The 12,245-nt window shown below is 35.6% G+C and overlaps 2 protein-coding genes across 4 annotated transcripts in view; both read left to right on the top strand.

Moving 5' to 3' along the window:
• The window catches only part of mctp1a (multiple C2 domains, transmembrane 1a), a 302,675-nt gene that overhangs the window by 5,088 nt on the left and 285,342 nt on the right, over positions 1–12,245 (top strand). The gene's annotated exons all lie outside the window — the stretch shown is intronic.
• LOC307158281 (uncharacterized protein) lies at positions 3,961–7,345 on the top strand (the record flags this gene model as incomplete). Its single annotated transcript, XM_079870715.1, has 6 exons — positions 3,961–4,061; positions 5,029–5,240; positions 5,863–5,927; positions 6,028–6,083; positions 6,168–6,264; positions 6,477–7,345. The coding sequence occupies 6 exons, from the start codon at positions 3,961–3,963 to the stop codon at positions 6,504–6,506; spliced, it is 561 nt and encodes a 186-aa protein (XP_079726841.1). The 3' UTR covers positions 6,507–7,345.

Here is a 12,245-nt window from a genome sequence, read left to right on the forward strand (position 1 = left end):
TGGCATGTGCATAGTATGCGCCTTTCTGGGCAAGCTGAAACCTCAGTGCATGTTGCCACCAAGTCTTGCTGCAGGTCTTTTGCAGTCACTCGAGGGTTTTTCTGAATCTGGCTTTTCAGAAATCAGGTTGCAGCCGTTGATAGATTCCTTTTCCTGCCCCATCCAACCACTGTTCCACTGTTCCTTTAACTTTTAACTTGCGAACTTTGCTTCCAACGATGTCTCTGGGAACATTTAGTGCCTTCGCTATCTTTTTGTATCCTCTTCCTTGTTTGTGAAGGATGATATTATCTTCTCTTAAATTTTTGGACCATTCTTTGGGTATCTATATCAGTGTTACAAACCAGCTCAGAGATTTCATGTGTTTTAGCTCAAGCACACCTGGTGCAACTAATGATGCCCTTGATTAGTTGCATCAGGTGTGCTTGGGACAACACCTGTTTTGGAGATCAGTTTCCACTTGAAACGTTTGTTGTGTTGAGCTATTTCAATTACTTTTGAATGATTTGTTCATTGCAAACAGCTGAAAGTCTGTAAATGTTGCCAATAAACCGGATTTGCAATGTGATTTGAATAATTTTGATTAAGCATGAATACTTACAGTATGCTTACTGTAACTATTTCAGGGGCTAATAGATAGACCCACCAATTATTAGTGAGATGAGTGAAATCCATTTGGATCAAGGTTGGTCAAGGAGATATGTACTGTATGTTACCATTGCTATACATATCCCCATATTTTTATATAGTATACAGTAGTATAAATACAGCCTAAATACAGCTATAAATGTATAGCTTAAATATCTATCTCATCCAGCGCTCTTTTTTCCATTACTAAGTATGCATTACTATTTCAATCTGTTTGCAATCTGTTTGACCTATACAATCAAACAGTAATTGATTTGTGAAACTGCAATCACTAGTTTTTGGTTATAAACAACTGATAGCAAACATACAAAATGATTGCTGAAGTATTATCAAGGAAAACTATTTTCAGGTCAGTATATGTAATCTCCATCGCCAGACAAGGATTTATCAGTAATATTTCACTGGGGCTCTAGTGACCCCCCTGGTTACAAAGCTAGAATAATATTTCTAATTTATGCCGTTTGCAATAGGTTTTTTTAATATGAAGACTCAGGTATTTATAGAAAGATCAAAATCTATGTATGAAATACTATACAGTATGTGGGCTTTGAGAAGTTCAGTGACATTGTATGCAGAGAAGGCAAAGAAAGAATCACTGACCCATTTAGCCTGATCCATAATTAAACCCTTTTACATATCTTTCCCTCCATAGCAATTATATAATACCTTACTGCCTTATTGAGGTCCTTTTCCTCTGTGTTGTTCTGTTTGGAAATGTAACAGATACAGGTCTAATTTTCCATGAATTATAGAGATTGCAGCATTTAGATCTATGTGATTTCTGTTTAGAGTAGAACAGATTATGTAAGGTCATGAAGAGTGTATACAACCATTACTGCTCCTGAGTCTTGTCATCACGTTTTTATTACCTCACCATTGAGGTTTCTGTCACCAGCTGCGTGTGGAAGAAGCTTCTGGCAGTAAATGTACTTTCTGGCTCTCAGACAATTTATTTAGCTAATATGCCTACTTGTTTTAGCAAAGTGTCAGGCCTGCATAGTCTTTAATTATCAAGGCTGTCCCTTTAATACATATAGTTATATAAAAACACAATACAAAAAACTAAATTAAAGAATCTAGTCATTCCGTTTCAACAAGCGACAGTCTTTAGGTGTGATTAATTGGTTCATTAACTTAAATTATTTGTTCAAACACTGATTAATTCAGGATTGAATTAAGTGACTGTTCTATGTCCTTTAATATATGCCACAATCCTACGTGTTCCATTCGGTGAACATATTCGGTGACAGTTGAGCTAAAGAAAGATGGCGTCTGAAAGATGTGGTTGCTTGTTGCTTGTGTTTGTGTGTAAATGAACGTTTTTGACCAACGTTTTCCACTTCTGCTGTCATTTCTGAGAAATTGCTACTGTAGTAATTAAATATTTGTTTAGTTCTCACCAAAGCTCGCTGTATTTTGCTGTAGATCATTAAACTGTTAGGCTGCCTCAGAAGTCTGTCCGAAATCGGTTTCGTGAGGTACATTCGTGCGCAAATGCTGCCTGCATAGTAATTGTCTATAAAGCAGCGAGGAAACAAGTCAGCTGCCTAAGTCTAAGTCTGCCTAAGTCTGCCTGAGTCATTGAATCATTCACTCAACAAAAGTCATTAATTCATTCAAAAACATTGAATCATTCATAAAACACACACTGATGGTACTATTGCTTTGAGATGTTTTGCCTTTGTTTTTAGCTATTTTCGTTGGCGCCCAAAATACACAAACTAACTGGAATATTATGTCTAAAATGTAAGTTACCTAATATTATTCTATTGTTTATTGCAATGTTTTCTAAAAGAAATTTCACTCTGTGTATTCCTGCTGATATTCTGATCAGCAAACAATCTCGCTCGCCTGTATATTTTTGACTTCAAATGACACGTACGGATGAAAATACATTCTCAGTTCAGTCGTGTGCGCTTCACAATCTTCATTTGGTGTTGGCCTAATTTGGTTCCTCTTAACTTCTCACAATCTCTGATGTTTTGACACACATGCTGTTCTATTAATGACCAAAGCAGGCCAGGTATGAAACTCAGAGTTAACAGTGACCACATAAAGACATTCTCAACCGAGCGCCGAATCCAGGAGTCACCATGGAAACAGATGCTAAAGAGAAGCTCGCCATACCTCTTTTTTCTTCTTTTGTTTAATAGCGATTTACATTTAGTGTTATTCATAATTTGAACACGAATTATTATATTGTTTGTTTGATAATATATCAATAAAAAAATACATATCGATTGACATAAAAAACGGTCTGTGCTTTCAAAGATAATATGGCTGTATTTAAGTAAAAAAATTTATGTTTAGCCAATTTTCTTCCACATTTGTTGTGAGATGTATCACATATTTTCTACATTCCATAGAAAATGACATATTTTCATTCAAAAACCTTTTGAATGCACATCTTCGATGTGTGAGAAGAGAATAAAATAAAATCATCATGTGCTGAATACCTCTGAAACAAACTAACCCTGGAACAAATCCTGCTCCAGAGAGTTCAGAGAGTAGGCTAAATTGCTATGGCTACTTCCTTACCCTGAAAGTTACCTCCGTTTTTGGAACCGAAAGTTGAGGTTATCCGTTTACTCTGAGTAAACTTACCTGGGTATGCCACTCAAAATAAACCTTCCTTTACTACTAAAAAAAAGTTCCCTCATTTTTCAGAGCTGCAGTGATCTAAGAATGTTGCTTGAATTAGCTTTAGTACTCTAATTCAGTTTAAACATACAAGTTTCCAAGCACTTTGAGTAACACTCCCTCAGTCAGTCTGTTTCTTTTAGTGAGAAACTGAGTCACATTTCCTGACAATAGAATGGTAAACCACAATAGGTTGTGCATGTATGTGACTTGAGGTCCTTGGTTACTTGTGTGAATAGTTAATATTCCATACCATCACAGTTTGATGTCAACTTCCTGCCTGCCTTCCTGACTCATAGGAAATGATCTGAAATGTGTAAACCACATAACATCATAAATGTGCTTAACGCTGTAGTGTTTCTCTGCCTGGTGCAGAAATGCCGGTGTAATATCCTCATGCCCTGCACAAATGGGATGGACGCACAAGCCGGGAATGACTCAGGGGCTTTTCTAGATAATAGACTTTGTAGGTTTGATATCTCGTGTGTAGGTTTGTGATGAGATCGGGTTATAGATAAGACTAAAACAAGATGCTGGCACGAGGGCAGGTTTATCTCTCTTGTGAGCAATTCACCTTCAAGTCAAGTCCTATTGTATTTCTGGGATGTTAAATAAGATTTTAGTTTAGTTTTGTTTTTTTCAACCCTCTACAATGCGAGTAAAAGCCAAATGATGTCCAGCTCCACCTCTGTGGACCTAATGGGTGGAGTTGTGTTTTTAGCGATAGGGTTACATCCAGAGAGGGGTAGCTGGTGGGTATTCCAGAAAGCAAGGTTAACTTACTGTCAAACATAACCTGAACTCTTGGTTGATTAACCCAAACCGTGCTTACTTGAGGTATGCTGGTTCCAAAAACGCATCCGGGATTAAGTTCAGCAGATGCTAAGAAAAAACGCGCTATATACTTTCATCTTTTGTTTAATGCCGATTTACTTGGTGACGTATTTGGTGCTTGTGGAATCATTTTTTAGTTTCATAATCTTTAATCATGGTAAAAAAGAACCATATTATTTGTTTGTTTAAAGCTAATTATATAATAAAAAGAAAGACTGATTAGACTAATTAACAGTTTGTGATAACATGGCTGTAAAAGTAATTTTTTTTATGTTTAGTCATCTTGCTTCCACATTGCTTGAAAAGTAAGATATATCATGTTTTCTTTTATTATAGACATATAGCATAGAAAATCTGTTGCAAAAATAAAACAAACAAACTTCTGAATGCAGATCAATGATGTATGAGATGATTATATATATATACAGTATATAGTAGAATAAAATAAACATTACCTTCACTGTTAGACTTTTCTGTAATTTCTACAGTTATTTACTTTAAATCCCCCAGTATATACTGCTATTTCTCTTTACAGTAAATAACTGCATCCATTGCATCATGGGAATTTTCTGTGACGTCTAACACCACATACAGAGACTTACTGTATTTTTTAAATTTGCTTTATACTACTGTATTTGTCTAACACCACATACAGAGACTTACTGTATTTTTTTAATTTGCTGTATACTACTGTATTTGTCTAACACCACATACAGAGACTTACTGTATTTTTTAAATTTGCTGTATACTACTGTATTTGACGTAACGGCCTCTCTGGCTGGCACCATTCCGTCGTGCTTTTTATTTCCTAATTTTTTGCCTTACACCACGTGTCTACAACGCTAACAGTCAGAGGCTGTCAGCGACCGGGCCAGACAAAATGTAAACCTGTTTGTCCCTTGCCAGAAATAGCGCGAGCGCTTGGACTAACGTTACCGTCTGTACGTCAGAAATATTACACGGCGCATCACTATACACTGTCTGGGATTTGTCGTGTCTCGCCGGAGCATCCAGTGTAATATCAGTGGGGTCTGTCTTTTGCTGGACCGCGCCGTTCGTGTCTGGCCCGGGGAAGAGATGGAATTCACTTCACCGAGAGAGAGAGACCAGCAAGCAAGGTAAAAAAAACATTCTGTGTGTGTTGACAGGAATGTGCCCAGTTTAACCTGTTATACTCGTCAACATGGCGGTAACGTTAACGAACTTTACCACAGTAAACTGCGCTAACGTTTCATTTTACAGACTTTGTTGTCGAGTTAAAATACGCCAACGATCAACAGTTTACATTAACAATAAATGTGAAATTCTGTTTTGGTTGTAGATAATGTTGGCCTACTGATGAGAAAATAACATTGTATGTTAGCTAACCTTAAGTTTTATTTGGCTAGCTGCCACCTTTGTAGTTTTAGCATTAGTTTGCAAACTATAACATACTATAGTTTTTTTTAATGGAATTTAATATAGGCTACTTCCATTTTTGTATGTGTTTAAAGGCAACTGCAACAAAGCGCCAATTCGCGCCAGTGACTTCTAGCAAGATTCCGGAGATAAGTTAACGTTAGGCCATTTGTGATATATTTTGACATAAGTTTGCTGAAATGATTAGCAATAAGTGATAAGTGCTTTGGAGCCACTGGTGCAGACTAGGTACAATATCTTTTAAAATCTCTATAAAATTGGCTAACTTTATATCAAATAAGTGACCTTTGCATCATGTCTAACTTTATATTTATTACACAGCAAATGAACCAATCAGAAGATGGACCATTTTCTATGTTCAGTCTCACCAGATTAAATGTATCCAGGTAAGCACTGCAGTAAAACTCTCACTAATTCATTCATACCAAATCTAGCATTCTAAACAACTTAAGTTTATATTTTTGCATTATTTTGATATTTTATTAGGCAGAAGACTCTCTGCAGTCCCACCTGAACAAGAAGGTCCTAACATCAGCGCACAGGTGGGTTAACTACTGTAGGAAGGAGAACGGTCATCACTCAGTGATTTCTTGCATGTGTCTTAATGTATATTTTGTCTCAGACAGGGACCCCTTCACTGCAGATGAGCTGAAATGGGCTAAATCATCGATGTCAGTCTTTCTCTCTATGGATCTCAGCATTTTTGGACAGAATTTAGGATTTGTAAGTATTAAAATTTAATCTGGAATAATTTAATTTAGTTCAGTTGAAATGTTTGAATATGCTATTGCCAAAGCTGTTTACAAATATATATTCTTAAGTTATTTTAAACATAATAATAAAAATGTAAAAAAAGGAGGTTAAAAATATTTTGACACTAATATTTATTTCTCTCTCTCTCTCTCTCTCTCTCTCTCTCTCTCTCTCTCTTACAGTATATAGTGTTGGAACCGCCTCTCCTCTGAAGGACCGAGTACATTTGTGTTTGTGGACACGCATACAGATCAGGGAACATGTTGTCAGTCAAGTTCTGAACAGGAACCAATCTTTGGAGAAGTTCATTTATTCGCAAAGGTGGACAAAAACATTGTGTTGACTTTTTAAAGATTATTTTGATGATGATTTTTACTGTAGAAGTAGAAGTAGACTGAGGGGTAGACAGTCAGACATTGATAATAATAAGAAATGTTTCTTGAGAATCAAAGAGACTTCAAAAACATTAAGACACTTAAATACTTCTTTTGGCCACCAGTGTACATGAATCCAACACATTTTTGTAAATAAGTGAAATTATGTTGAAGGTGGGGTTATGTGTCATGTATTGTGAAAAGAACTGTGTTTTGTCCTGTGTTGGACATTTCCTTTTTGACTGCTTAAAAATGTATTTATATTCTGCAGTTTTATGAATCTAATGGTTGATATTTCATTATAATACTTGTATAAGCTAAACAACCAATGACTCCACATTCATTTTGTCAAATGCTAACGTTTTGTTTATGATTTTATGTATGATTTTAATAATGTGTGCAGTGAAGGACATCACATAATGTGTTAATTTAACACATTTACACATCTTTGTGCTAATCTTTCTGACATATTTACTTTGTTAAAATCATTAACACAATGAATGAGTTAAAATTAACACTAAAAACGTTGTCCCTAAACTCACCCATTAATGTGTAAAAATTTCACACATCATTTTTGGCAGACTGTATATTTTGTGATACACAGTGGTGGTCAAAATTGATGGGACCCCTGATAAATATGATAAAAAATGGCTGTAAAAAATAAATCTGCATTGTTTATCCTTTTGGTCTTTCATTAAAAAAATTCACAAAAATCTAACCTTTCAATGAAGTAAAAGAATTGAAAGTGGGGGGTAAATCACATTATAAAATAAATGTTTTTCTCCAAAACACGCTGGCCATAATTGTTGGCACCCTGTTATTAAATACTTTTTGCAACCTCCTTTTGCCAAGATAACAGATCTGAGTTTTCTTCTATAATGCCTGATGAGTTTGGAGAACACCTGACAAGAGATCAGAGACCATTCCTCCCTACAGAATCTCTCCAGATCCTTCAGATTCACAAGTTCATGTTGGTGCTTCTTCTCTTCAGTTCACTCCACTCATCAGGTCAGGGAACTGGGATGGTCATGGCAGAAGCTTAATTTTGTGCTCAGTTACCCATTTTTGTGTTGATTTTGATGTTTGTTTTGGACCGTTGTCCTGATGGAAGATCCAGCCACGGCCCATTATAAGATTTCTTGCAGAGGCTGTCAGGTTTTGATTTTTTATCTGTTTGTATTTGCTAGAATCCAAAATACAATGTATCTGAACAAGATGTCCAGGACCTCCAGCAAATAAATAGGCCCACAACATATAAGATCCAGCAGTATATTTAACCGTAGGCATTGGGTACTCTTCATCCCTGTTTGCACCAAACACATCTTCTGGGTTTGCTGCCAAAAAGCCCTTTTTTTGGTTCATCTGACCACAGAACCCTGTGCCGTTTGAAGTTCCAGTCATGTCTGACAACTGAATATGCTGGAGTTTATTTTTGGATAAGCGAGGAGGATTTTTCTTGAAACCCTCCCAAACAACATGTGGGGATGTAGGGGTTGTTTGATAATTTTTTTTTTAGGCTTTCTGACCCTCAAGACTCAACTAATCTCTGCAATTCTCCATCTGTGATTATTGAAGAGTCTTTGGCCACTCAAACTATCCTCCTCACCGTCCATTAATACAATATAGACACACGTCCTCTTCCTGGCAGATTCGTAACATCTTTAGTTGATTATAACTTCTTAATTATTGCCCTGATGGTCAAAATGGGGATTTTCAATTCTTTAGATATTTTCTTACAGCCACTTTCTATTTTGTGAAGCTCAACAATCTTTTGCTGCACATCAGAACTATATTCTTTGGTTTTAGTCATTGTGATGGATGATTAAGGGAATTTGGCCTTTGTGTTTCCTCATATATAAACTGTGAAACACGAAGTCATAGCTGAACAGTTTCATGTTCCTAGTCACCCTGGTGTGCTAAAAAAGGTAAATATTAAAGGGAAAATACTTCAGAGATATTTTTCTCATAAAAAAATTCTAGGGGTGCCAACAATTATGGCCAGCGTGTTTTGGAGAAAAACATTTATTTCATAATGTGATTTCCCCCCCAATTTTTCAATTCTTTTACTTCAATGAAAGGTTAGATTTTTGCGAATTTTTTGAAGGAAAGATCAAAAGGATAAACAATGCAGATTTATTTTTTACAGCCATTTTTTATCATATTTATCAGGGGTGCCATCAATTTTGACCACCACTGTATATGAAATGTTTTAAATAAAAAAATGGTATTTTGTAATAACTTTGTCTAATTGGTTTGTATGTTAGTAGTATTTATGTAGGATAAAAAATAAAATGAATTATATATCAAAATTATGAAATCTAATTTAGTACAAATAAAAAATAATTACAGTAGTGTACTGATTAACTTCATTTTTACAGTAATGCACTGTATTACACAATTACAGTACCATACTGTAAAACTGAAAACGGTAATGTACTGTAAATCTTAATTACAGTAACTTACTGGCAACAGTGTTGCCAGTAAGTTACTGTAAAAAACCCTTGAAAAGTCTAACAGTGTTGTTTTAATAGTGCTTTATATATCGATATAACTATTATATAATATTATGTGCAATCTGTCATGCCCACTGGAGCCTGAGAGTAAGTTGCTATGTTACCCTGAAGGTTACCTCTGTTTTTGGAACCTAAAGTTGAGGTTATCCGCTTACTTACCCTTAAACATTCCCGGTTATGTCACACAACCTGCTTTCTGGAATACCCCCCAGACGTCACGCTCCACCCATTGGCTCTGCAATGAGCAGCCTCTCAGTAACTCACTCGCATATGCGACTCAATTTCATGCTAGGCGACTACGAATGTCTTTTATTAGCCACTGGCTAGTAAATTGTACGATTTCACTTGACCTGTGATTAAGTTAAAGGCAAAACATAAGTTTAGTGTAGATTGCCTGCTGAGCTTTACACACCATCGCTTGGCTGAGAGCGTCCTCTGTCACTTTCTCTCACACACGCACTCAAACATGAGAGAAAGAGAGAGGCTTACACATGCCACGTAAAGAGAGTTGACTTGCTAGATCTAAATGCAGGGCTCGACAATAAGGACTGCCCAATTATCAAGAGTTGAAGGAACGGTCACTGTCCTGATCTCGTCATGAAGTTTATCATTTGCACTTGTTTTTAAGCCTTGTTAATTTAAACATTCAAATGCAAGAAGAGACGAAAGAGCTCAATTCGGTACTCGCCCAGAAGCCACAACTGACAACACGCGAATACTGAGTTCTCTTTCACGTCGTCTTTCGCTTGAACGGACAATTTTATCACACAAAATTATGTCAAAACTCCCATCTTGGCGCGTGAAGTATAATTATAGATGAAGTTCAACTAGTGCCTAATTATTTTTAGATGCTCTTAAAAGCGTGAAATGGACTTGATGTCACGGCTCAGGAATTGGATACACTGTCCAAATGTCCCTAAAAACAGGGCCAAATGTGCTGTGATAATATTAAGGAATTTCCCATAGGCATATTGGTTTTTCACAGGTGTTTTACCCATATTTTGAATTACACATTGCATTGTATTTTAGGGTTAAAGGAAATGTCCATAAATGATCAGATAATGTCCTGGCACTTTTTTAGTTTTTCTACAGATTTGTAATCACTAGTGAATGGTTTGGCATTGTGCACATTCTGGTCAGCCAATCAGCATTGTCATGACATCATCTTTCTGTGGCTCATTATAGTTACGAACATGTCGTGTGCCAGCCAAGGAAATGCCATTGACATGAAATAGCCTTGAACATTAATTTTTTTTTTTTTCTGTACAATTCAATTTCATTAATTTAATCAGGAATGAGATGTAGTAATATAACATAATTGTATTACAATTAAATTCTATATTAATTAATGAATACATTTTATATATAACTAAAAAAAAAACACTATATATGGTTTCTTCTCATTTTTTTTTATTAATTATGACAAACAGTTAATACATATGTTTTTGTAATTCTTAAACCTGTACTTTTGACATGCAATTGAGTAATTGTAAATTATTTCTTTAATTATTTAATAATAAATTATAAGGTAAACTCTGCTCTTTGTTCAAAACAAACATGTGCGTCCTGTTCTCTGGGTAATGTATATGTTTATTAGACTTCTCTGGGCTCCGCTTCTGTCGGCCTGTTGAAAGCACATGAAGTGCCTGCTTTATAAAACCATTTTTTCTTCCTTGCTTTCATTTTTATCAAACAGTGGCTAACAAATTACAGGATGAAAGGCCTTCATGGAGTTATTTTACATGGAAGAAAACTGTAATTTAACCCTACACATCACTAGTTTGTTTTCTGGTGTGTGTTTACAGGCAACGTTTTTAGAAAGAAACAGGTGGACTGTGAATATTTATAAGATAAAGGTGTGCCTTTATTAAACGTTTTAACATGGTAATTCAGCAAAACATTTGCAGTTCAATGGCAGTTATCAAGAAAAGAGGGTCTAAATGCACTTGCAAATGAAGCTGTATGAAAACACATCTCTGCTTCTCATGTAAATATGTTTGAGTTTGTTTTAAAGGACTAATGAATGTGCATGAGCCGTGTGTAATAAAGGGTAGCAGTGTGTGTAGTTGGGTTCAGTGAGCATTATGAAGACACATGCACTGGATGAAATGTTTTTTGGATTTCTACCCTTGTCATCAGAACAACTGTGGTGTGCTGTGCTGAAGCAGGACGTGTTGATCCAGTATGGAGTGTGTAAGTGTTTAAGCCATTGTGTGTGTGTGTGTCTGTGTCTGTTGTAGTGGAGCTCAGGATCCACTCACTGTTTTGTAGAAGCTATGAACTTCAGACAGGGTTCTCTGCAGAAAATAAAGACATTTAGATTCTGATTGTGAAAAATGTGTCTGGTAAGTGAAAGATGAGTGGACACACGGGGCAATTCATTACCACAGACATCCATTCAAATTTGCACCCGAGAAGACACTGTTATGTAATACTGTTTATATGGGAAGAAATCATATGAAAATTTTGCAGTGAAGGAAACCTTTGGAAATATTGCTTTAATTAGTTGCAGTGCCATTAATATTTGCTTTGTGTTTTTTAATGGAGGCAGCTGTTAAGAATATTACTTTTATTAAACTTTATTAGCATTCATGTTTAATAGTGGAAGAAATAGTGGAAAATGGAAAATAGTGGAAAAAGGTACTTCAGTATTAAAATTACCTTCACACTAACAACATAATGGTTCTTTGGGGAGCCCAAAATGGTTCTTCTATGGCATCATTGCAAAATTATCATTGATCATTGTATGGGTCAGAATTTCTTTTATGCCAAAAAGTCATTAGGCTATAAGTAAAGATCATGTTTCATGAAGATATTTTGTAAATTTCCTATTGGAAATATATAAAACATTTATTTTTGTGAGTGAATGCAGCACAATCGTGAACATAAATGGACAACTTTGTCAATTTTTTGAAATTGAGATTTCTACATCATCTGACAAGCTGAATAAATAATCTTTCCATTGATGTATAGTTTGTTATGATAGGACAATATTTGGCCGAGATACAACTATTTGAAAATCTGGAAACTGAGAGTGCAAAAAGTCGAAACATAAGTTGTCCAT

Source organism: Squalius cephalus (assembly GCF_949319135.1).
Source record: "Squalius cephalus genome assembly, chromosome: 5".
NCBI lineage: Eukaryota > Metazoa > Chordata > Actinopteri > Cypriniformes > Leuciscidae > Squalius > Squalius cephalus.